This window comes from Misgurnus anguillicaudatus, chromosome 15 (genome assembly GCF_027580225.2).
Source record: "Misgurnus anguillicaudatus chromosome 15, ASM2758022v2, whole genome shotgun sequence".
In the NCBI taxonomy this organism is placed as follows: Eukaryota; Metazoa; Chordata; class Actinopteri; order Cypriniformes; family Cobitidae; genus Misgurnus; species Misgurnus anguillicaudatus.
The window spans coordinates 11,569,547-11,596,846 of record NC_073351.2 but is presented as its reverse complement, the minus strand read 5'-3'; the positions used below and the strand labels follow the sequence as shown (position 1 = coordinate 11,596,846).

At 36.7% G+C, this 27,300-nt stretch overlaps 1 protein-coding gene and 2 long non-coding RNA genes across 4 annotated transcripts; 2 read left to right on the top strand and 1 right to left on the bottom strand.

Annotated features, from left to right (window-relative positions):
• Positions 1 to 458: 458 nt before the first annotated feature.
• LOC141349694 (uncharacterized) lies at positions 459 to 10,629 on the bottom strand. Of its 2 annotated transcripts, XR_012357667.1 has the most exons (5): positions 10,299 to 10,629; positions 10,040 to 10,192; positions 9,707 to 9,834; positions 1,808 to 1,856; positions 459 to 1,416 (listed from the first exon to the last, which is right to left on the bottom strand). It is a non-coding gene; the product is annotated as an uncharacterized lncRNA (long non-coding RNA). The 2 variants fall into 2 exon arrangements; XR_012357666.1 differs by having other exon boundaries at positions 10,040 to 10,629.
• A 1,577-nt stretch (positions 10,630 to 12,206) lies between these two features.
• Positions 12,207 to 20,208, top strand: pld3 (phospholipase D family member 3). The gene is made up of 12 exons (XM_055174657.2): positions 12,207 to 12,419; positions 13,540 to 13,607; positions 13,740 to 13,790; positions 15,729 to 15,886; positions 16,027 to 16,207; positions 16,280 to 16,397; positions 17,206 to 17,333; positions 17,418 to 17,615; positions 17,744 to 17,883; positions 18,001 to 18,163; positions 18,311 to 18,410; positions 18,547 to 20,208. Exons 2-12 carry the CDS (start codon positions 13,581 to 13,583, stop codon positions 18,732 to 18,734), a joined length of 1,452 nt encoding a protein of 483 aa, XP_055030632.2. The 5' UTR covers positions 12,207 to 12,419; positions 13,540 to 13,580; the 3' UTR covers positions 18,735 to 20,208.
• Positions 20,209 to 20,673: 465 nt separating this feature from the next.
• Positions 20,674 to 24,446, top strand: LOC129419643 (uncharacterized). Its single transcript, XR_008636600.2, has 2 exons — positions 20,674 to 21,481; positions 24,272 to 24,446. It is a non-coding gene; the product is annotated as an uncharacterized lncRNA (long non-coding RNA).
• Positions 24,447 to 27,300: the final 2,854 nt, after the last annotated feature.

The window sequence follows — 27,300 nt, the reverse complement described above, 5'->3', positions numbered from 1 at the left end:
GCATATAAGTACCTCAGAAGTACATATTGGTACCAAAGAGTGCATATAAGTACCTCAGAGGTACTTATTGGTACCTCAAAGGCACATATTGGTACAAATATATACATACTGCCCCAGTGTCATGTTTTCTCAATATGGCATATGACCTATATGTTTGTCATGTCAGAAATGTGTTTACACTCTTAAAAATATTGATGCTTCATGATGCCAGAAGAACCATTCATAAAAACAGTAGTGAATATGGTTCTTTAGATTTAAAGAATTTTTTTTTTCTTATTTGAGGAGCTAAAACGGTTCTTATACGGCATGGCTGTGAATAACCCTTTAAGCGCCTTTATTTTTTAAAGTGTAGAGAACAGAAAGACCCACACCTGGCTGGGGAGCAGGGGGAAGGCAAGCGGGAGAGGAGGGCGGCTTTAAAGCTTTTACCACTGTGCAAACAGTAGACTGATTGCTTTTAATGGGATCAACTAGAGGCCTGTGTGAGAGCCGGTACTGCCATAAGCAACACTGAGATGTCGGGTAAGTGTAACCTCACTTCTCATTACAGCTCTTGAAAGACCCCATGTAATCCAGGACATGTAAATGCAAACACACATACGTTTCAGAAGCACAGGCACCTTTGTGACAGTTGAAAACATAGGAGCTAAAGTTTGAGCTGACAACAACTGATGCCTTTACATGGGTGATATACACAATAGCAAATATTTAAAATTAGGTCAGTGTGTCTTTAAATATATGAAACATTCAGTCGATCACAACAATTTCTGTAAAAATAAAGTGAAAAGTTAATGTATTTTGGCTGTTCAGAATAACTTCCTCAGTGGCGGTGATATCAGTTATTATTTCTACTATTCATTCATAACCTGTACATGCCTGATAAAGTTTATCATTGCCATATATTTTCATTGTATTATACTATAATCAATATTATTATCAGTACAACATTTTTTTTAAAGATAACAACAAAGAAGACAAAGTGCACTCAAATGTGACTAGAAAGATGCTGAAATTTCCCTTTACAGACAAACAACAAATCTGTTTGATAAATAAACCACAGCCACATCATACACATTCAACACCTTTGCTAAAGCAACCATTTGTACCCATAATTGTCCAATGAATGTTGGAATAACTGGTGTGTCCACTGGTCTGGATGTACAGAAACGTCCATCAACCGGAAAGAACCTTATGGTGTAGATGGATGATGGTAACCAGGAATAACATCGACTCGTGCGGAGGAACAAAGCGCCACTGTAAAATGTTGTGCCGGGTCTACTGAGTTTTGGCATCCTCGAGAGTTTAGTCTCTTAAACAGGCTGCAGTATTCAACTCTTTCAGAGCGTTGCTGTTCTTCATACTTTGATATGTGAAGGAAGGTGATCAACTGGAGCAAAATGTGATGTTTTGATTTGTCTTGGATGAGAAGCAGGGCAGAGAGTTGGATGTAGATCAGTATGTGGTCAATGAATTTGAGTTTCACGGAGAAACCATAAACATAGTTTTGAAATGACACTGGAGAGTATTTGAAAAAATCCTGTATGCCACTGTATCCTACACTCTCAGAAGAAAAATACAAAAGTTGTACCTTTTTGTCATTAGGACAAAAAAATAGTCCTAATATGTACCATTTAGGTACAGATATGTGTACCAGCATGCACCTTAGAGGTACCAATATTTACCGTTTAGGTGCAAAAGTGTACTTTTTACAAAGGGACTGCCCTAGTGACAACTTTTGTACCTTCATCTGCCCTTTTTTCTGATATTGTAGGTCCTTTCATGTGGGTTGGATGCATGGAGATCTTACCTTTGATTAAAGTGTCAACTTTGTCTAAGGTGCTTCTCCTAAAATGCTTCTGGAGAAGAAAAAACAGAAACATATAAGATACACAAGTAAAGCTATAAAATTAATGTTAATAGCTCAATTGATTTGGTCTTGGGAGAATTTGATGGGTTCCTATTGAAATCTCTGACTTCTGATTTTGCATTAAGATTGCGATTTATAGTCGTGCGTAAGCTCTATCCGTAGCCTGTGCGTAGCTCTGCGTAGCCTGACGTGCACCTCGCAAAAATTTTAACAGTGCGTCAGATCTACGTGGACTGCAAGCGCTGGGACTGGTCCACTAGAAACCCTCCCGTCAGGTAAAAAAACTGCATCATAGGTATTTCTGTTTGTGACGGTGAAAACAAAGATGGGCCAAGTTGAGGAGTGATTTAACTCAAGCTGCAACAAAAGTCGTTGTTTATTTACTTCCATCATTGCTGGTCTTCTCAAATTTTACACAACAAGTTGCTGTTTCTTCTTCGTTTGTGGGTTGCTAAGCTTCTTTTTTGACGTTCGCGCTGTTACTGTGGTTACACGCGTGGTTACTGCCTACCAGCGGTCTGCGCGTGTGTTTGCATGTCGACGACGACGCAAAAGTATAAATGAAAACCAACACGGAACCTACGCTGTACGTGCATTACGTAACAATGTTACTTTTTTGAAGTAACGAGTAAAGTAACACATTACTTTATAAATTTACAGAATTAATATTTGAGTTACTTTAAAAAAAAAAAGTAATGCAAGATACTTTTCAGTTTTATTAATTCGATTTTAAAAAAAAAATACTAAATGAAACTGAATGTAGTCACATAGAATTACGCAAACTCAATGCGTGCGTGCCTAAAGCCCGGAAAACACTGCAGGATTTTTGCCCTCCTATAAGATCATTACCTTATCATACTGTGCGACATGGATCGTTTAAACACGAGACATGCATGTAGACTGTACGATGATGACACGGAAGCTTTGTCGGCTGCGTCACACGTTAGCGCAACGTCATCAGCATGTGCTTGTGATGAACAAATACCAGCGTGCAGGTCATAGCAGCAAACACACTGTGCGGTGATCATGCCGAATTTCTGACAATGTCAGAAAATGATCGTAGGCTATTTTTGAACGCAAGACCGGGAAAACGGCCGTCCCTGAACCTCTCTCACTGCACGACATAGGACCACAGATGAAGAGCCACGATCACAGAAATCACGACGATTGTTTCACGATGGCAATCTTTCGTCTGGGACAGCCAATAATCGTGCAGTGTATCCCGGGCTTTTTTTGTGAGTTTGAGTGAGAAACAAAATGGCAGGCCATTTGCAAAATTTCTAAATGCAGAACTTTTCAGTCATAAAAAACAAAAAAACACTTGCAAGGCCTGAAAGAGATCAAGCCAAGGTAACGCAAAAGTAACATAAAAGTAATGTAAGTATTACTTTCCATGAAAAGTAACTAAGTAATGCATTTAGTTACTTTATTGGGAAGTAACTTAATATTGTAATGCAATACTTTTAAAAGTAACTTTCCCCAACACTGATTGTGAGTCTTTTTGTGAGAAATTGCATTTGTACTTATTTCTAAACATGGGACAGACTGAATTACATGTAAAATACTCCGGCTCTACCAGTTCCTTGTATTTTTTGTTCTTATATTTAACTAGACTTGGCTTTGATCAGCAGGGTGAGATATATAGATTTTTATAGGGCCACACAAAATTCCAGTTTGGCAAAGCCAACCTGAAGCCAACCTTTGAAGTCCACATCTTTCCACAGAAAAACACAGGCCGTGCTTCTCTGAATGTTGTTCTTGATAATCCAGTTTTCGTTTTCTTAAATGTAACTCAGCCCCAAACACAACATAAAGAACCAGAACCAGAGTGATTTCTAGGTGTAACTTTAAAAACGTGAAAATGATACTTAAATATACGGAGTGACCTCTGGTTCTGGTTTAGTGTTCTCTTGAGCATTTATTGTGAAAGTTAAAGGGGTTAAGAGGTGCTTGTGTCGTCCACCGTGGACAGATAACACTCTTTCAGGCTCCACTTAGAGACCTGGGATATAGCCAACTGATAACACAGTCACATACCATCTTTATTAATGATTGGTCAAGTCTCGGTCCTGAGCACAAAAGCCCCCGGCAGGTAAGATGAAGGATCTTTCTGTAATGACTGAGCTCCACCCAACAAAAGCATTACGTTTTAACAATGTTATGGCAACATTCCTTAGGACCTATAAACCTAGAAAAGATTTAGAGTCACCCAGTTGTATTTTGATACTATTGTTGCTAAGTTGATTAACATAACAAAAATTATTTATAGGTCTGCCATAATAAATCCTGTTGATTGATTTCACAAATGTTATCAAAGTGGCATACACGTTTGGCCGAGCCTAACTCTCAAGGTGCACTCTGACCCAAATCCCATAAGCGCTCGGTAGCCGAGGTCTAGACCGATGGCCTGGTGTGAGCGCGTGGCGTCCAAACTCAGATGTGTCTAATGTGCAGGAGGAAACACTGGTTAATAAGTAGCCTCGTGCTGAGCTGTGGCCCTCTGTTACAGGTGTGGGGGCCAAGGACGACTGCTGATAAGACTAGACATAACCAGGGTGAGAGGGGGAAGAGAGAACAACCACAAAACAGAATGAGGATTGGAAGAGATGTTTTAGAGATTTCAGCAACCTGCCGTTACTAGGAGACAAGACCAGTTTCATCAGTAGCTATATAATGTTTGATTCCTCATCATCATGCTGTTGGGAACTTTAAAGGAATAGTCTACTCATTTTCAATATTAAAATATGTTATTACCTTAACTAAGAATTGTTGATACATCCCTCTATCATTTGTGTGCGTGCACGTAAGCGCTGGAGCGCGCTGCGACTCTTCGATAGCATTTAGCTTAGCCCCATTCATTCAATGGTACCAATCAGAAATAAAGTTAGAAGTGACCAAACACATCAACGTTTTTCCTATTTAAGACGAGTAGTTATACGAGCAAGTTTGGTGGTACAAAATAAAACGTAACGCTTTTCTAAGCGGATTTAAAAGAGGAACTATATTTTATGGCGTAATAGCTCTTTTGGGAGTACTTCAACTTGCCTGAAAAATCCGCTCCCCTTCTCACTCTCATAATGGGAGAGGGAGAGTGTTACTGCGCCGAGTCGAAGTACTCCCATAAGTGCTATTACGCCATACAATATAGTTCCTCTTTAAATCAGCTTAGAAAAGCGCTATGTTTTATTTTGTACCACCAAACTTGCTCATATAACTACTCGTCTATGCTTTTACTATCATTAAAAAAAATCCCTACTACATGAATCATCTTCTGCTTATTTTTCTAAACTGCTTCAACAGTGCTGCTCTATCATCAACAGTGTTGGGGAAAGTTACTTTTAAAGTAATGCATTACAATATTAAGTTACTCCCAAAAAAAGTAACTAATTGCATTACTTAGTTACTTTTCATGGAAAGTAATGCTTACGTTACTTTTAGTTACTTTTGCGTTACTTTTTCTTGGCTAAAGCTTGATCTCTTTCAGGCCTTGCAGGTGTTTTTATGACTGAAAAGTTCTGCCTTCAGAAATTGCATATTTCATCACAAAAATATTTAGCTCTGGCCTGCCACCTCAGTTTCTGACTCAAACTGTTTCCAGTCAGGCACAGAGAGTGTATACGTTTAGTTTAATTCAGTACATATTTTTTAATCAAATTAATTAATATAAAAAAGTAACTTGAGTTACTTTTTTGAAAAAGTAACTCAAATATTAATGTGTACATTTAAAAAGTAATGCGTTACTTTACTCGTTACTTCAGAAAAGTAATATTATTACGTAACTCAAGTTACTTGTAATGCATTACCCCCAACACTGATCATCAACATGTTAAGCCCACCCTAAATGTTTTAATCCTAGTTAGGACATGCAGAGCAAATTAAAAGTGGTATGTCTAAATTAGTAGGCTTAGTTACTTATAACATTTTCCAATATTTCCAAATTTTATGCAGTATCTGTACATTGCACCATGGGATGTAATTTTCAAATAATGCCCATCAACATTGCATTTTATTATTATTGTTGTTATGTGTTGTGAGATTTTTTATATGAACATAAAAAAATGTGTTGGTCTTGAGGACTCGACATGAAATTATGAGTCCTTTCTCTTCCACTGTGGTCCGAGACTGAGTCAAGACAGAGTCTTTGAAGGAAAAAGTCAGAGACAAGTCAGAGAAAGCAGAAATCGGTCTCGAGACCGGTCCGAGACTGGACTCGAGTACTACATTACTAGTGTTTTATTTAATATTATACCACGGGTCTGTTGAATGCTGCATTCTGATTGGCTGAGAAATGTTCTATGGGTGTTGATTATTTTTCTGTAAACCGCACACCTAATTTTTCAAATGTCTTAAAAATAGGCACCAGAGCAATGTTTGTGGTAACCGTGGTATAAGCGGAATAATTGACTCCGGTCCTTTGAATTATTTGAAAATAAGTATTTGAAAGTAATGCTGGATTACCACCTTGGGTGTGCATTATTTTTTTTATAATTCAATGGCCCGTCGTCAGTTATTCCTTACATAACTTGGCTTTGTTTAACTTTATAATGGCATTGGATAGTGCCCCAAGCCCATCCATCAGTACTCTATACCAGGGGTGGGCATTCCTGGTCCTGGAGGGCCACTGTCCTGTAAAGTTTAGCTTCGACCCTTATCAAACACACCTTAAAAATCGAATTAAAGGCTGCAAAAAGACTTGGAAATGGCATTCAGGTGTGTTTGATTAGGGTTGGAGCTAAACTTTGCAGGATAGTGGCCCTCCAGGCCCTGGAATGCCCACCCCTGATCTATACAGTTGTTAAATGTCTTTTATTGAAAACATTTGTATCATGAAATATAAATATTTTCTTTTCAAAAACCCATCATTTTGGACCTTTTAAAACAGGGCACTATCCAATGCCATTATAAAGCTGGGAAGAGGCAGAATGTAATTTTATATTACTCTGACTGTGTTTGACTGAAAAAAGAAAGTCATACACACCTAGGACAGCTGGAGGGTGAGTAAAATATGGGCTGATCCTCATTTTAGAGTGAACTATTCCTTTAAGTCAATTTTGCTTTGTTGGGTTGGTCAGTATGCGTAAATGCACAATGCAATGTTTTGCTGGTGTCACTGCTATTCACAAGTTTTGGAGGAAATAATGCACAACTGTCTTACTTATTTGACAGTATATGTAGGTGGATTATAAGACAGTATTTAATGTTGAAAAAAATTCATACATTAACATTAAGGTAACACCAGCCTGATCTCACGAGAATTCGTACATATTTTACGAGTTGGCCAATTCGTCTGTATTCAAAGATAATCATGCAAAAACGTATGATTATCATAAAAAAACAATAACGAAACCCCACCCCTAACCCCAAAGTCACAGAGGTCAAGGCAAATTGAAATGTACGAATGTGGTCGTACGAATTAAAGGAACAGTATGTAAGAAATTTATATCAATTAATCATAAAATGGCCCTGATATGTCATTAAGAAATTATTTTCACTTCAAATACTTATATCACTGACAACAGTGGTCTGGCCAGAATATTGTCATTTTAAAAGTGGAGTTGCAGCCCCCAACTGATGTTTATGTTGTCATTTTGTATTGGCCACCAGTTGTGTGATTGCAATACCAGTTTTAGCCACAAGTTTTGTGATTGCAATATCAGTTTTGGCCACAATCCTACATACTGTTCCCTTAATACCAGCTTGTAAAATACGTATGAATTGCCATGAGAATGAGATAGCGTTGGGTAACACACATACTGATCAAATATACATGGGATAAAAGCATTTGCAAAATGCATAAATGTAAAATATCCAATTAATTTTAAAAAATTCATTAACTTTAAACTTAAAGGGATAGTTCACCAAAAAATGAAAATTCGTTCATCATTTACTCACCCTCATGTTGTTACAAACCTAAATTTCTTTGTTCTAATGAACACAAAGGAAGATATTTTAAGAAATGTTTGTAACCAAACCATTCGTGGACCCCATTCACTTCCATGTAGGAAAAAGAATACTGTGGAAGTAAATGGGGTCCATGAACATTTCTTAAAATATATTTTTTTGTGTTCATCAGAACAAAGAAATTTATACAGGTTTCTAACAACGTGAAAGTGAGTAAACGATGACAGAATTTTCATTTTTGGGTGAACTATCCCTTTAAACTTTAAGAGGCGGCTTCCCGGACAGGGCTCATCCTAGTCCCAGACTAAAATGCATGTTTGAGCTGCATTACTATAAAAACACTTTGTCCTGATGTTTAATTTTAACATATTTCGTTGACAATGTTTTGTCTTAAGATGCACACCTGTAATGTTTTTTGTAAGGTATGTTTGTAAAAACTTCTTAAATGACCTATATTAATAAGGCCTAGTGCTGGATTAACCTAAACTCTATCCGGGAAACCGCCCCTATAAGTGCATGTGTGTTTTTAACGTGGTAACGCAGTCACACCACAAGTCTCTCTTGCCCAATTCTATCTTATCACACTGTAATCCCAGTGTGTGTCACATAAAAGTGGGCTATGCAGGGTTTGGATCAATAACCAGGTTCCAATGATCCACCCCTTCCCGCACAGCGTTCGACCAGGCGGGGTAATGAGTTACTTATGCCACTCTACACCTTTAACCCCCCAAACCCCTGCTTTTTCTTTCACCCACACATGAAAACTCATACTAGGGTCACCAGGTCCAGTCTGCCCCGAAAAACAACTTTATAGATAGGATTGACAGTTTGATTGAAGAAAAGAAATACAGACATTCTAAAAAATGCTGGGTAATTTTCAGCCCAGCGTTGGGTCAAAAAGGGACAAAACCGGGTTAAATCAAACCAGAAAATGTTTATATTTGACACAACAATGAGCTAAAAGAACCCTGCATTTTGGATTGAAACAACGCAGCATAGGATTAGCTCATCACTTTTTACCCAGCACTGGTTTGAAAATAACCCGGCCTACTTTATTTTTATTTTTTTAAATATTGCTGCTCGCTTTTTGTTATTGTTTTGAGAAATATGTGAAACAGTTAACATTAGCTGACCGCTAATCTATACGGTTTATGCAGGATAACAGAGAAGTTGACCTGAAGTTTTAAAGTTTTATCACTCAATCGTGTTCAGTAATTTAGTTTTGTAATTTAAGGTTTACTTGTATAGTAATTCATAATTAATAAAGCATTAAAACATACCAAGTATCCTAAATTATAATCATTGATTTATTATTTAATAAATCTTGCTCAAGCAGACAATCAACATCAGAGCCGTGAGAACATGACTGTAGAAGATAAGCTAGATTAAAACTGTATTGGAAAGGGCGAGGCCCGCCAGAGGCTGTGTAATAAATGCAACGGGTGTGTATAGGTTGTGTCTAGAGCTTTTCCACGCAATGTGACTTTGACAATGGTCGCATTACAAACCGCATCCTGGTCAGAGATGATGCAGGTGCAGATCGCTGTGGCCAATGTACCAACCTGATGTGCAAGTTATTTCACTGAGGCTGGAATATTACGTGAACCTTACAGTATTGTGGGCTGCTAACTACTAAACAGATACACATGTATGCATCGCATTATTTAGTTGTTAAGATGCGTTAAACTATACTATATCAAAGATTAAAACTATTAGTTTGAAAAAATGTAAGTGTCAAGGTAAATGTGTTGAAAAGTTATAGTAAACAGTATCAAATACTGTCATCAAATAAAAATACAGGATACATTTTGCATAATAAAACTTATAACACATACCTCATTATTCTTTCTAACATTAATGCATAATCTCTCTGTTCTTTTGTACTATTGTTCATTTACCTGGAATTGTTCAGGTTCAGGTATTGCCTATATTCCCTACCTATCTGCATACGATCCAAAGCTTTGGCCCTTTGCCACAGTTTATGACTCCGGGTGTGTCCTGGTAACTTCCGTGTTTGGATGGTCATAGACGTATGCTTCTCGTTTCCCTGTTCACACTAACAAAGACTGAAGACAAATGAGCAAAGGTGAAGAGTTTCCCCCAATAGCTGACACACACAACAATACATGCTTCCAATCAGTCTCGGTCAACATTTACACCGGTCGGCGTGGGTCTGTGTTCATGTTCAATGTGCTTTTCATGTCGGTTTCACCCCACCACACACACTCGAGTCTTTCTATTGTGGGTGAATGTACTTTGTTGTGAACGTACCTGGACCAGGTGACATTTATCAGAGATACAGAGCCAGAGAGCAAACAGTCTCTCCTCTCACAGCAGGCACATGCTGTTTAAAGGAGATTTCCAAAGGCAGGGTGGAGGGGAACATATTTGCCAATAAAGTATGTTTTTAAAGTCTCCTTTCATCTGGCAGGAAATTGCATAAGTTTTGTGGGGATTATAGAAGGCAGCTTTACAACAAGTTTGGTTTCAGAACAGGTAAAAGCATATGGGCAGGTGGGAAATAACTAACCTGGGTTTATGATGTGTACAGGTGGGCGAAACCCGAAACGGGAAAATGCAGGCATTATGAGTGATTCTCCGCAATATTTAAACATGTATATAATTACACTACCACGCATTTCATTAAATGTACAGCTAAAGGCATATTCTGATTGGCTAAGATAAAAATCGTAGTTTTGTTTTATATAGTTTATCAACAATTCTTGTTAATCCGCTTCTGTAAAGTGTCTGCTTACATAGGTGCATATGCTAATGAAGTAACCTGTTGAAATGTACACACATTAAATCCCTCCCTCTGCTGTGATACAGATAGACGATCGTAGATGCTTAAAGCTCCTCCAGCAACAGGTGTAAAGACAATAAACTATTATATTATTTAATATTTGCTTGAAAATGTAAATGTGTTAAATGTCATACATACAGTACATGCATGACAATGTTATTCTATAATTGGGTGTAATTGAAGTTTAACAATAATTGCATAAAAACATAATAAAACATTTCAATTAGGCTACATATAGGCTAACTATCAAATCTTAAATTGTTGATATTGTTTTATTTCTAACTATACAGCACTTTGACTATTCTTATTTGGTCACAAAAACATCACACACTTGTACACATTGTGTCATCCAATGAAAATAGGACGTGCATTGGGTCATAAAAAATGTTGCAATAAGAAGGTTTTGTAAATATAATTGGTGATTGGGCAACGGTTTTGATGACCAGAATTACGAGCAACATGATGCAGTTTATTTCAAAAGCTAAACAGGATACAATAAATGTTTTTTTTTTAATAAACACAACTGCGTATTATGCAATTGAACAGTTTTGTTTGTTTCTTCCTTTCTGTTGTAAGGGCATAGGTTAACACGATTATTAAAAACTAACAAAAAGGGTAGGCCTAGTCTAAATCATCCGTTAGTAACTGGAGGGTCATATTGTAGTTTTTTTTTTAAGGATAGACACCTGACTGCATCCTGGACAGCCGACAGCTTCCTGACTCTCCCTTAACTGCCGTATAGCCCGAGGGCAGATACCGGTCTCGCGCTCTCTGAAATACTCAAATAGAAGGATACGAAAAATTACATTGATTATAAATTGAATATGTTCATTAATTAATAATTTTTATTATGTATATTTTCTATATAAATATATTTATTTACAAACCTTTTTCCAAAATGTCATTTATTTTCATAAATTTTTGTCAAAAAAATAAGGTGATAAAGTGGACTGTCTACTACATAGATTAACATTAATAAATTAATTAAAGGATGTCTGCATCTCTCAGCCTACAACATGCAGCTGCAATGCAAACGTAACAGTTCGCTATGATTTTGTCTGCATTGAACATTTATTAACTTACAATGCATTAGTCCTGTATCGCCCTCTGCTGGCGAAGCATTCATCACAAGCTATCCACGATGATGATGTTCATATTCTTCTGAAATATTTTTCATACAATAAAATTCAATTTATGAGAGGCAAAATTATGTTTAGCTGTTTACGTTAAACGTTTTTGCAGAGAAATAATTTGAACAAATTCGAAATCGATATTAAATATTATAATTAATTGTAAACATTTTTTACTAAATTTAAATACATTTAAATACATAAAATAATCATCTTTATTTGCCAAATTTACATTCGACTATGCTTTTAAAATTACATACACTAGATACATTTGTAACACTGAAAACGGGAAGATAATAACCATTTGACAATCACGTGTTGCCCCATACAATTCCTTAATTTATCTGAAAATAACCAAATTATGGGTACAGTGACATTAAACTTGGGTGACAATAAATTATCCTAAAAAAAAAGAATACATTATTAATACAGAACGACATATGAACGTAAAGTGCTGTGAACGTATCATCATATACGTCACGTTACGTTAGATCTGGTCACGTGATATCACGAGCCGCATACAGTACACAAGGAACTGGAGCAGTATGATGTTTTCGTGACTCTCCAAACAGTGTTTGGACGACATTGTTTACGCGACTTTTCCTTTGTTTCTTTGACAGAGATATTTGGTTTAGTTTGTAAACATAGATCATTGACTGCCAACAATACCGCTGCGCTTTAACTGAGATGATTTACTCTGCAAGCTGTTAGTGATCAGGTATGTCCTCGTTTCCTTTAATAAAGTTATCTGTTGAGTGTATATCGACAAAGATAATGCGTTCACACTTAAAGCGCATGCGTATTACAAATGCTGTACAAAAACAGACCATGGTTGTATCTCATATATGACACCATGTTAACATATATAAACTCTGTATTAATACACTTAGTTTCATTGTAAGTAGAGTACTCAGTACTCCCGAGTCCCTACTGAAAAATCCAGCTAAGACTGGTAGCTGGTTTAAGGTGGCAGTAGCTGGTTTAAGATGGTCTTCCCACCTGACCAGCTAAGTTCAGCTAGATCAGCTTAAAAATGGACTAAAACACAGCTAGACCAGCTTCCTACACCAGTAAAACCAAGCTGTGAGACCAGCTAAAACCAGCTGGTATTAGCTGGATTTTTCTTAAATGTCTAATTAAATGGTAATCTGATTTTAGCTGGTCTCACAGCTTGATTTTAGATGGTGTAGCAAGCTGGTCTAGATGTGTTTTGGTCACTTTTTAAGCTGGTTTAAGACCAGCTAACCCACCAGCTTGACCATCTTTGCCAGGCTGGGAGGACCAGCAAACTAAAGTAAGCTGGTTTTAGCTGTTGATATTTTTTAGTATGGAGGATATGTTAAAAGTGTAACTACTTTTTTGTAGCCAGTTATGATATAAGTTACAGCTCCTGAGGTGATCAGTACATGTTTGATCCATAAAATTAAAAAAACAATGTTGTTAACATGTTGTTAATGTCAAGAAGACTAGTCAGCATTAGTCATGCAAAACAGCTAAATGAAAGCAGATCCCCAAATCACATTACTTTCAGGCACGTGGTCGTTTACTCATGACTCTCATAGCCTAAACTGCACCCGCAGTTCTTCATTTTATCCTTGTCTTCAAAAACACTTCCACTTTCTATTAAGATAACAATCCTGCAAACCGGTTGTGTGTTTGAAAAATTTGCTAAGCTCATCAATGCTCAATGCTCAGTCATCTGACTTTTTTTATTTCCAGTCGTGTCTATAGAACCGCTGCACACGTGACAGAACAATGAAAAGCGTCAATACACAAACAGACGTGCTAAAACGCTTCAAATGCACAAAGCAATGAATGACTTATCTTGCACTTTTTAGGGTTTGTGTTTCCATCTAATGTATTGGTGACCCTCAACACCATGAAGTCTGATATTCCTTACAAAAAGGTATGCAATACTTTACTAGTTTCTTTATTGGTTATTGTGAACATGCTTTACATTTACCTGTTGTTTGATCTATTGCATTTATATTATTTGTATGGTTAATTACCTTTTTTTTTCTTTTAAATCATACTCAAGATGGTTGATGTGGAGCCAAGCAGAGAGGAAGTACAATATAGCTCACAAAAGGTATTCAATCTGCCTGTCCACGGTCAAATATTTCTGTATAATTGCTTTGGTTAAATTATATAACTGACTATTGTCTAAGCCTGGGAACCACAGTGACCTACATTGCTGTATTAATTTCATGACTTCTGTATCAGTCTGAGCTTTCAAAAAAATAACATTTCATGTCTAATTATTTATTTTCTGCTAAATACCCATATAATAACTGTGATGATTTACAATTTTCTGTTCTTTAAAACACCCCTTCAGGACATCATGAAATCTGTCCTGTTAGAACACATTAGATGTGTTCAATGTCACACAGCACCACAAGAACCGATAGGCAGATGACATCAAAGTACCACAATATTCCAAACTAATCTCAAGGCATTTCGTGGTATAGTCACAAAATATTTGATTTATTTATTCATGTTCATGGACACTAGGGCTGTCACAGTTATGAAATTCGGCTGACGGTTAATTGTCTAATAAATTGTGCCGATTATGACAATTAATTGTCCATTTTATTGCTTTGACATTTAATTCTCATACATTATGTTTGGTCATGAAATAATTTTCATACATTGTTGTGATGATTTAAATGAAATCTTTTGCGAGGTTTACCTAGCAGTGAATATTATTACACATAACACATATTTAAAAGTAATTGTTTAATGACAGTAGTTCATACTGCTTTTCAAAGTTTCGCAGCTTTTCTTTAAATTCTGTTTTTTCCAATGTATTGAATGGTTTTGCAATGTATCGCATTACACAGTCAGTTAAGGAACGGCATCTAATACTGTCTCGTTTATACAGGCGCTACAGCTCCCCCTTCTGTTTTTTATAGCGTTGTGCAATCATTGTGGTGATTTGAAATCATCGGGATGAGTTCAAACAAATGCGATGAGACAATTATTTAATCATTGTGACAGCCCTGATGGACATTATTTTCCTTTTTGTGTGTGTGTCATTGAGCACGAATGTCTTTTTCATGTCACTCTGCATAAATTCTATATTTTACGAGTTTACACGTAGATGAAATCAAAATAAAGTAAATAGCATTATTCGTTTTATGCATATTTGGCGTGCTGTCCATGAGAGATGGCTTTAAATATTGTCTTTCTCTGGCACTGATTGGATGATTACATATGACCTTGTTAAATTTTGTTAAATAAAACTTCATATTGTTTTTCGTGTCCCTGAGCTCTGCTTTATTTTTTGTGTCATTTTATGTATTGGTTTCTAAAAAAATTCTATTTTTTACGATTGTCGCTTGGGGTTCGAACGACTTTGTGTTTCATTTCAGACTTCCCAACCCAAACCCCAACTCTAACAATACCCTCAAGGGACAATAGTTTAAAAATTTGAAACCAATACATAAATGACACGAAAAATAAAGTCGCGTTCAGGGACATGAAAAACAATACATAGAAATTCATGCTGAGTGACACGAAAAAGACATTTGTGCTCAATGAAATAAAAAAGAGGAAAATCGTTTCCATAAACATGAATAAATAAATCAAATATTTTATGACTATAGTTCCACAAAATGCATTGAGGTAGGTGTCATCCCCCTGACGGTTCTTGCGGTGCCGCATGACGTCAAACACACATAATGTACTGGTTTGGTCTGCAATAATGACCAGCTGACTGTACCTTAAACCCTCACATCAGTGGTTCTCAAACTTTTTGGAGTGCGGACCCCCTTGTGTAGGGTTCATCCTTTTGCAGTCCCCCCCAAAGAAAATTCATGACATATAACAATCTCAAATGTATACAATGTAGTGCTGGTGCTTACTAACCTTATTTTTCTGACATTTAATTACACAGAATTTATAATAAATTTTAAAATGTCACATAACTGGTGCACCATCTCCTGCCCCCAGTTTTAGAACCTCTGCTTTACATGCATGTCCCTGCTATTGCACACAAGTTTTAATCTTGTCCCATCCATGTGTTTAGTATTACAGATGCCTGATCATCCTTACCTGTGTAACCACAGTGTTGCTGATACTTCTGTCTCTCCAAACGCTGCTTCTTCCTATGTCAACATCCTCCTCGAAATCACATGGACAGCAGGAGCATCTTCTGATCAGAGAAACCTGTACTGATCCCTGCAGGTAAATACCAAGAAAGGAACTTATTTTTAGAGATTTCAGTGTTTTAGTGGTTCACTGGTAATGAGGTTAACCTTACATTGTTTCACATCTGGGTTTTTAGTTTTGATAGTGTCTCTGAATGCTCCTATTGTCATTCACAGGATCATTTTAGTGGAAAGTATTCCAGAGGGACTTGCTTTTAACTCCTCGACCGCTCACCAATCCATATATGAAGCTTGGCTCAATCTTATATCCGTTGCTGAAAGCAGTCTGGATGTCGCCTCCTTCTACTGGACTCTTACCAATAATGATACGAAAACGCATGAACCCACAGCCAGTCAGGTTTGTATTTCATGTTATCCGAATATTAATAAATGCAGTGTCGCAAAGTGTTAACCATTCTGTACTCCTTAGGGCGAGCAGGTTTTACAGGAATTAGGGCGGCTCTCTGGGAAAGTATCTGTTCGAGTTGCGGTCGATAAGCCATCAGAAAAGAAACCACTGGATGACATTCAGTTCCTTGTGAATTCTGGTAAATCAAAGCAATGCTAATTGAGGGAGTGGTCTACTCATTTTCAATATTAAAATATGTTATTACCTTAACTAAGAATTGTTGATACATCCCTCTATCATCTGTGTGCGTGCACTTAAGCGCTGGAGCGCGCTGCGATGCTTCGATAGCATTTAGCTTAGCCCCATTCATTCAATGGTACCATTTAGAGATAAAGTTAGAAGTGACCAAACACATCAACGTTTTTCCTATTTAAGACGAATAGTTATACAAGCAAGTTTGGTGGTACAAAATAAAACGTAGCGCTTTTCTAAGCGGATATAAAAGAGGAACTATATTTTATGGCGTAATAGCACTTTTGTACTTCGACTCGGCGCAGTAACACCCTCCCTCTCCCATTATGAGAGTGAGAAGGGAAGCGGACCTTTCAGGCAAGTCGAAGTACTCCCAAAAGTGCTATTACGCCATAAAATATAGTTCCTCTTTTAAATCAAACCACCAAACTTGCTCGTATAACTACTCGTCTTAAATAGGAAAAACGGTCACTTCTAACTTTGTCTCTAAATGGTACAATTGAATGAATGGGGCTAAGCTAAAAGCTATCGAAGCGTCGCAGCGCGCTCCAGCGCTTACGTGCACGCACACAGATGATAGAGGGATGTATCAACCATTCTTAGTTAAGGTAATAACATATTTTAATATTGAAAATGAGTAGACTATTCCTTTAACAGCCACAGGAAAACAAAAAAGTATTAAGAGAGGAACTAAAATGTGATTTCTCGTATTGATTTGGGCCTCAGACTAGAACGTAATGTTTTACCTGTCGCAGGTGCTGACGTGCGGATGGTGAATATGCGAGAGCTGACGACAGGTGTACTGCACACCAAATTCTGGATTGTGGATAAAAAGCACATTTACATTGGCAGTGCCAATATGGACTGGAGATCACTAACCCAAGTCAGTTTAGTAATTCATTCTTTGCATTTCTATAACATATCACACCATTCCCATACCGTATCCATACATCTTTTCCCTGCTCAGGTGAAGGAGTTGGGTGCGGTTGTGTACGACTGCGGGTGTCTCGCTGAAGACCTCGGAAAGATTTTCGAAGCCTATTGGTACCTAAATCAGACCAAGACAGTTCCCGCCCAATGGCCCAGCACGTACTCTACTCTGTACAATAAGGACTCACCAATGCAGATATCCCTTAATGGGAGTGACTCCAGTGTCTATCTATCAGTAAGAGAAAACAGTGCATGTTGTTAATCTGTATTTTCCCATTGCTTGTGGGTTATTTTGTTCCTTATTGTGGTTGCAGCCATAAGATAGAGGAAGTTAAAATGTATTTGTCTGTCTGTGGCACACAGAGTTCTCCTCCTTCATTATGTGCTGAAGGCAGAACTCCAGACCTGCAGTCCATCCTCAGTGTCATCAGTGATGCTCAAAAGTTTGTCTATATAGCTGTCATGAACTATCTTCCCACTATGGAGTACTCCAAATCCAAAAGGTTTGTGATACTGACATGCTTTACCTTGCTATAATAAAAAAAAGTAGTGAAACGATTCTTTTTGCTCCCCAAAAGATACGTTTTTTTTTTAATGTGGCCCTATGTGATGTCACACAGGTACTGGGCAGATATTGACACTCAGCTGCGACAAGTGGCTTATGAGCATAAGGTTCGAGTGCGTTTGCTGATCAGTTGCTGGGGCAGCACCAGTCCCATCATGTTGTCTTTCCTCCGTTCACTCGCTTCCTTACGAGACAACAGCAAGCTGGATGTTCAAGTGGTAAATGTTTATCTGCCCAATCAATAGAGGTGCTGTTTTGTGGAACATCAATGCGATTCAAGTTCTTTGACATGTTTGAATTATATCATTATTTCTTGGGTTATGTGCAGCTTAACATAATAAAACTAATAAGGCTTTTTTCCACAGAAAATTTTTATTGTGCCTTCCAATCCTCGGCAGAAAGAAATTCCATTTGCCAGAGTCAACCATAACAAGTACATGGTCACGGACAGGGTTGCTTATATAGGTATGCTATCTGCTGTTTGTATTCATAACGCATTTCTGTAATTTATAAAAATCCCTTAATCAAAATATTTTTTTCGACAGTAAAGAGTGCATGTATATATTTTTAATCGGTATGTATATTGCATTTTTTAATTCAGGTACCTCTAATTGGTCCGGGGACTACTTTGTGAACACAGCTGGTTCTGCATTAGTGGTAAACCAAACTTCAGCCAATTCAGGAAGCCCTACAGTCCAAGAGCAGCTACAGGCAGTATTCGAAAGGGACTGGGATTCAACATACAGCAAGGAGATCAACCATAACACCAATCACAAAGATGTTTGCTAGGCAAGACTTTTTGCTCTGTGCTTTGCACTGCAGGGGGCGCTGTAGCTCTATTTTGGGCGGTCTGAAATGCACCTGGCCATCAGTTGAAGGGATAGTTCACTTTGGAATGAAAATTCTGTCATCATTTGTTCATCCTCATGTTGTTCTAGACCTGTATGATTTTTTCCCCTAATGAACACAAAAAAAAACATTTTGAGAGATGATGGTAAACACACGGCAGTAGGTGACCATTGACTTCCATAGTAGGAAAAAAATATTTTTGAAGTATTGTGATAAATGACTAAGAAAATATTTTGATAAATGATGGTAAGCACACAGTTGACAGTACCCATTAAATTCCATCATATTTTTTTATTCCTACTATGGAAGTCAATGGACACTATCTGCTGTGTGTTTACCATAATTTCTCTAAATATCTTTTGTGTTCATCAGAAAAAAGAAATTAAGGTCTGGAACAACATGAGGATGGGAAAGTGATGACAGAGTTTTCATTTTGAAGTGAACTACCCCTTTAAATATTTCTTTTCACAAAAGTTAAAGGTATATTGTACAGATATTTTATGATGATCTCCACAAAGGAATTCACACTTACACTTCATAACTGTAGCATTTTAATACCTTTGCATAAAATTTGCACATAACGTCTTTTAACAGACAAGCAATACCTCTTTACAGAGACACTTTCCTATTGATTCATGTCTTTATACATTGATACATGTGAAGTATTCTAACCCTCATCTAATAAGACATTTATTAATTGATTTAAAAATTGTTGATTCCCTTTGATTTTCTTTTGCATCGTTTCATTATTGTGTTGTGCTGTCTTGCACCTCTTAAAGGAACAGGTTACCTAAAAATGATTTACCCTTATTCAAACATGTATTTCTTTCTTTTTTCCATTGAACAAATGTGTTTCTTATAAGGCAGAATGTTTTAGGGACTGCATGATCACCCCAGTCACCAACATTCTGTCTTTTGTATTTTAAGAAAGAAAGTAATGAGTATGTGGAAATTATGACAGATTTTATTATTTTTAGGTGAATCGGCATTATTTACTTTTTAATATTGTCAAGGCCTGTATCCCATCAAATAATCTTTTTTGGGTGTAGCCGTGGACATCACCAAGTGCATTACTTTTTAAAAGCCATTTTATGTTACATTGCCATAATAGGACAGCCATAGCAATGATTACACATGAACTTTGTCCTCAGGACAAAAAAGGGTATTAAAGTGTGAGGTGAGTTTATATTGTATTAGTAAACCTGGAATTAAGAATCAGTGTTGTGTGATGTTTTAACTTTTTTATCCCAAACCTCTCATGTTTTTGAAAATACATTTTATTAAAACATCTGTTCATTAGGAGTACTTTTTAAGAGAGTATTTTCATAGGTTCATTTTACATTTACATTTAATTTGTATATTTTGTGAATTGATAAACTGCTGTGGGTTTTAAATAAAAATATTTTGAATAAGAGCAAGTACACATCTTTTCTAAACATTTTAAATTAAGTATCAACCTTCTTCTTTTGTGTTCATCAGAAAAAAGAAATTCATACAGGTTTAGAACAACATGAGAATGAGTAAATGATGACATCATTTTAATTTTAACGTGAACTATCCCTTTAACAAATAGTTTTAAAAAAGTTTTTTTAATAGTAAAATTAAATTAGGTATTTATTAGCATGTAATCATATTTGACACAATATTAATATCGTATGTAGTTACTTATATTATAATCGCTATTTTTAGAACTCCCAGCATTCCCATAAATGGATATTTCTGGTGGACGCAAGCGTTCGTTATTTTTTTTTACCCGTTTCATATTAGGATCTCTTTCCTGTGACACGATTGGCTAAAATACTTCATCTCTTGCATGTGTTTGACAAATGATAAGTCATTCATATAGCCTGACCAATCACAGAGCACATTGATCAGCTCAAGGGCGGGACTTGTCACAATCTGGTGTGCTTGATTTCCAAGGACGCTTCGCAGTCCAGCGCATCAAAGTACCGCGAGAGCAATTCGAATGGAAAGCTTTAGAACCGCTCTCGCGGTAAGTTTGATGTCATACTTCGAACAGTCTGCGCATCACGCAGTCGTATGCGTATGCGCAGTGCTTTTTAAGGTGGAGCGCAAATCCGTGCCACAATGACATGAAGATGGCGGTGAGTGTCCCTTTCTTTATACACGACGATATTGTGTGAAAAGGTTTAGTTTCTTTTTGCGATTTTATGTCGTTCAGTGTTCAGATTTTTTTATTAAAAATTATACAGGGAGGTTTTACTCATAGCTAAACATCCTACAATAATAACTCAAATTTAACAGCAAACAAAAGACTCGACGCTCTTCATGAAAAGACTATATTGATTGTACAATTTAATGCTTTTTAAAGAAATATCGGTTTAGGTTATGTTTTCTTAACAGTCAAAGATTGCCAGCACACAGTGGTTACAAAAATAACTTAATACCTTTATTTTGGCCACTTGTTGGTTGTGGGAGGGGGGCATCTTTAAAGAAAATACAACAATCATAATACTCTCTATGTAATCTAATATCAGTGTTGATGTATATTTTAGTTTTTCTGTTTTATTTTGTAGTGTTTAAAACGACAATTAAGGTTCACGGTAATCCTTTGTCTAAAACTCGTCATAACAGATGTAACAGCAGATGGCAATGTAGCCTAGGAGAGACCAAAGACTGTAAAATAAGATGGATGACGTCTAAACGTCCTTCCAGAAAGCCAGAATGTAAGAAAGTTCTGAATATTTTAAGTAAAATTAGATTTTTCAGTTTGGCTCACGTCCCATTCCTTTCATAGAGTGGGGTGGGGTTTATGACCTGTACTGCAGCCAGCCACCAGGGGGCGATCGAAATGTTTAATTTTAATGACGTGTGCGGCATATTAATTAAAAGCCGAGTATTTATAATGGGGAGACAGCAGTGAATATTTGTCTACGTATATTTAATTGTTAGTTTTTTGTACAGGCATGAAAGTATGTTAACTTTATCATTGTTATTGGCCAGGAAAAATCATTATTTTAAAACATGATCCTAAAGAACAAAGGGCATGCTGACACATGGGCACGTTGTCACAGTTAGTTTACAGTTATTTGACAACATAAATATTAAACAGCAAACCTTTTATTGAGACACTTTTTTGACGCTGATTTTAATAATCTCAAGTCTAACAAAAGCCACAACATATTTGCTAAAAGTGATTTGTGGGCTGTTTATTGGATTGTCATCAGTAATAATATTTTTGTAGGCCAACCCGAAAGTTAGGTGGTTCCCTTTACTAAAAAGCCAACTTATTTTTTCCCCATAGACTTTGTATTATCGCAAAACATAAACCGTGTGTTTGGGTCAATGACATGACGTTAATTATTTTGTCTCCATATGGTTCAAGTAAATGTAAAAGTGTTAAAATTTCAAAATAAATTTGCAGATTACTTGCATGCATTTTTTTTTTGAGGTCTAAAATTTCTGGTTTTAGAAAATTTCGGGGATAATTGCAAAAATGTCAATGTGGTGTAACTAGTATTTTTTTTTTTATGAAAATATAAATATATTAATAAAAAAAGTGGAATAAAATAATCATCTAGTTTAGTGTAATATGTATTTTTACATCATTTGTCAAAGATTATTTAGAAAACTGAGCTGTTTTCAGCATATGTCAGGACAAATATTACAAAAACGCATTTTAATTTACATTTTTAAATTAAATACTAATAAAATTATTTTAAAAATTTGTTTATGGTTACTTTCATGCCATCAAGGTGGATAAAATATTCGGTGTTGGGGATAACGCATTACAAGTAACATGCATTATGTAATAAAATTACCTTCATCAAGTAACGCGTTACTTATAAATGTACATATTAATATTTGAGTTACTTTTTTACTGTTCAGTTTAATTAAAGGCACAACGTGGAACTTTTTGGCCACTAGGGGGCCCTAGACATGTATTTCATGTCTAGCGCCCCTGGAGGCCACAAGCTTATTTTTGCGATTAATCCAAAAGTCTATAGAAAAATGAATGGGCTTTTTCTGAGGGAACCAGTGTCCCTCTAACTTCTGGGTTAGCCTACAAAAATACGTCATCCCTGTGGCACTCTATGGCGTGGGTGGGCGTTCCTGGTCCTGGGGGGCCGCTGTCCTGCAGGGTTTGGCTCCAACCCTGATCAAAACACCTGAATGTCATTTCCAAGCAATCCTGCAGCCTTTGATTAGGATTTTCGGGTGTGTCTGGTTAGGGTTGGGGCTGAACTTTGCGGGGCGGTGGCCCTCCGGGACCAGGAGTGCCCACCCCTGCTCTATAGGGATGTGTATATTAAATACTTTAATAATGTCAGATTATGTGATCAACATCAATCACCAAAATAACAGCCCTAGATTAGTTAAAATGCAATATTTAAACAGTATTGTAAACGGTTTCTTAACTTATAATAGTTAGTTTATGAACTGCAAAACGACAGTTGACAGTTCAACTCACTACACCCTATAAACCCTGAGAATGTTATATTTTACTATTTTCATATACTTAAAATTTCTTCATACAATAGAATATTACATTCCATAAATGTAACAGAACCTCTTTTTTGTTGGGGGGGGCTTGCAACGCTGTCTACCCCGTTGATGCGTTTGTGGTACGTGCTGTCCATCAGGGTGTGTCTTAGGCTGGGCACTGCCATGGAAGCTCAGGGTCAATGCAAGGATGTCCTGTGTTTATAGACAAGAGCCTCCTACTTTAATTGTCTCCGAAAGATCATCTGTCATCTAGTCTGGCCTGATTGCTTGTGATGCACAATCACATCGCATTTAATAGTAGCTTGGTGTTTAGGCTGCTTAGGCCTTTATTTCTCGGGTGTTCCTGTGTTAAAACAAGATGTGAGATTCAATCACAGGGGGCCTGCTGTTTCTATACAGCCACTAAGCCAAGTCACATCCTTTTTCATCATATCATCAGTTTCAAAAACTGTCACATGAGTGTACATCCAAGTTAAAAATAGTCTTTAAACAGTATAACTTGGTACGTATTCTGATAAATGTAGCATTAATAGAAATGTGTTTTCTTTTTTTGCTTGTGTGAATGCAAAGCCTTTTGCACTTTAATTACCATCTTGCCCTGTCAGTGGGCTTGTTTGGTGACGAGGGTGCAGACAGCAAATCTGCAGAGGCCACCAGAACATGCAGAGTGCCTGGCTTCCAGGCTTAAACTCTGATACTGGGGCCTTCTCTACAATAAATGTGTGCGTGTGTTCGTGCGTGTGCGGACCCTAGAGAAATTGGGTGTGTACACCACCCATGGGGACGTAGGGTGGAGGTGTGATTGTACACCCCCAAAATGATGAGATTGTAATCTAAATTGAACGTCTTGTGGTGGAACTTCCTTCATGATAGGAGGTCTCAGGGCAGGGGTGTAAAAATCTGTACTCTTGTGTTAAATGTGTTTTCTTAACGTGTAGAATATAAATGTATATATTTATGATATATATGAATAATCTATAATGTTCATCATTATTTCTTTTTCATTTCAGGGCACCCACTGAGAACGGACAGGAAGCTTTTATGTAATAAATGAAGGTGGATACTTGTAGGAAATTGGTAGTAATGGATGTTTGAATGTACTGTGAATATAATATGAAAATAATTGTTTTTTATTTGTACATTATGTTGCTAAATAAAACACTGTACGTTATTTTTATAGTTGTATATTGACTCATGAATTTTACTGTACATGTCTTTCTGTGTTAATAAATTCTCCTGTTGAATAAATTTGATTTCTTTAGTCCTTGTACAGACACTTTGTTTGCTGCTGAAGGTCATGAAGATATAAGGAGTGTGGAACAAAGCTTTCCTTTATAATTCTGTTCATGTTTAAAGTTGATAAAGACCAGTTAATTGGTAAATGTTAGCTTTTATTTTGCATTTTAATAAAAGTCTTTCCTAAGACTTTACAAATTTCAGTCTCCAAACACACAAAAATAAGCATAAACATATTTATGCTTTCTCCGTCCAGAAAATGTATGTGGGTCGGTTTCCCGGACGGGGTTTAGGTTAATCCAGGACTGAGCCTTAGTTATTTTTGGGACATTTACAAACAAACCTTACAAAAATAATACTGGTGTGCATCTTTAGACAAAACAATGGCACTGATAGATGTTAAGATCGTCAGTACAAGATGCATTTTAGTCTGCGACTATGATTAGCTCTGTCCGGGACACCACCCCTAATAATCACAAACGACCCCATAGGCTATATTTGGACTACAATGCTGCTTTGAACATTGTTTTTATTCATCAACTTATTTTTAACTTTAAAATGAATGTTGATGTAACTATAGTTCATTGTACACACAGTAGACTGGCCTGTTGTATGAACTTCTAAGACTAGTCTAAAAAGTTAGTCATGAATTTTCAAGAGTGATTTTAACTAAAGTTACATAAAAAAATAGATTGGTCTCATTTAAATACAAAAGACTGATTATCCCTAAATTATTGCTAGTTAGACTCATTCATTTAAGATGGCGTCTTATCTTCACTCGTGTGTTAAAAATGAATGTTTTAAAGGTTTTGATAAAATTGTTTATTGGAAATTAGATTTTTAATATATTTGTGATATTTAACATCAATCTGCCTGGGACTACAAATGTAAATGAGCCTGTATGGCTAAATTTGGCACATTTTCATGCTCCCATATGTTGCATAGTAATTCATGTGCATTGTTCCATTTTTCAATAAACTCATACTACATATTTTTTAAGTTTAATTGATGCATATATATAAAGTTTGTTTTCTTAAGTTCACACAGCCATATGTATCATGATTAAACAACCAAAAAGTGTCCAAATATATTCTTTCATAATTTAAAATTGTGGTATTTTTAAAAGGTTCATTGTTCGTTATCAAACATTTATAAAATATTAAAAAACTAAATTTGAGTCTGGTAGGGTCTGATGTTTGAGTCGATGAATGTGTCTTTTAAATGATATTGTGAATGCTGTTGATCTCTGTCTGACAAAAGCGTAGAGGGATGTTTGTCACTAAGCCTCCAAACAAGGCCCAACTGAACCAGAACTAAAGCCACAGCGCTGGTGAACAAAAGACATGAGCTTTAGTCAGAGGCCCGGAAACTGCTGACTCTCAGTGATAACTAATGCAACAGTCTGTCCTGTCTCCCTGTTTTCACCCTCTCCATCTTTTTTCTCCACCCAAGTTGAGATGACCCTACACTTTCATTCACAACAGATGCCCCCCAAAGAAACCTGATTTCCATTACTTACACGCGTTGGTTAGTTAGCCCTCACACAGCCGGAACCGATCTGCTTCGGACATTTATAAAACTGAACCGGCCCGACATCTCACCTGTAATATCAGTGTATGTAATGCATGTTCACTGTGAACGTACTGTCCTCTGCCATGTGTGAGTGTCTGCGAAGGATTTTTCGTGTCATTTGGACACCCTCTTCAAATGCAGGTGGGTTTTTATTCTTGTTTGAAAATAATGTTATTATGCATTTATTTCTGTTTGGACATTTATATTGATCTCTTATCATTATATGTACTATTAAGCTTTTTTAGGCCACATGTTTTTTTTGGATTAAGCAAAAGTGGATATTTAGAAGTGTTGTTTGGTCTCAATTTGGATAGAGAAGTACAGATACAGCTAGTCATGAGACTTAATGGTGCATGAAGACCAAACGTAAGGCTACTGAAAAATCCAGCTAAGACCAGCATAAGCTAGTGAGCTGGTTTTAGCTGGTCTCCCAGCTTGGTTTTAAGTTGGTTTTGCTGGTAAAGCAAGCTGGTCTAGCTGTGTTTTGGTCACTTTTTAAGCTGGTCTAGCTGGACTTAGCTGGTCAGCCTGGAAGACCAGCTCACCCACCAGCTTTGCCAGGCTGGGAGGACCAGCTAAAACCAGCTACCAGCTTATGCTGGTCTTCAGTAGGGTTCGTTTACAATTTTAATGTTATATCATAAGGGGAATTTAAAATTTGCCAAAATATGACTTCTTTGTCTCTTTACAAGTGATATAACATGTGATGTTGACCTCTCATGCTAAATCAGACATCTAAAAGGCTGTGTAGTTTGTCTGAAATGAGTTAGGTTACGTTTATGAGCATTTTCGAGATGACAGGTGCATGTTTTTTCTTTTAAATAGGAAGTATGTTTCTTATCTTTGCTTATTTATAATTAGCTTATCTTGGTTTTCTTCGATAAAGAATTTCTGCAAAAATGCTTCTCAACTGGATCTCTGTGCATCAAATACTTTGTGTTATACCACAGGGCTATTGAATGCTTTATTTGATTGGTTGAGAAATGTTTCACGGGTATGCATTACTTTTCGATAAACGCACACCTGACCTGTCAAATGTCTTAAAATAACCACCAGAGCAATTGTTTGTGGTAACTGTGGTATAAGAATAATTGACTCCGGTCTTTTGAATTATTTGCAAATAATGCACATTTGCTATGCATTACCACCTTGGGTGTGCATTATTTTCCAATAAATCTATATTGTATACAAATATAATAATTGTATACAATATTAGTAATAGCCTACTGTC

Excerpts from the sequence above, each read along its gene's own strand:
- pld3 (XM_055174657.2), top strand. The coding sequence starts at position 13,581 with ATGAAGTCTGATATTCCTTACAAAAAG. Across the intron at positions 15,887-16,026 it reads ACCTGTACTGATCCCTGCAG|GATCATTTTAGTGGAAAGTA; the intron begins GTAAATACCAAG and ends TGTCATTCACAG. Across the intron at positions 17,884-18,000 it reads GAGTACTCCAAATCCAAAAG|GTACTGGGCAGATATTGACA; the intron begins GTTTGTGATACT and ends GATGTCACACAG.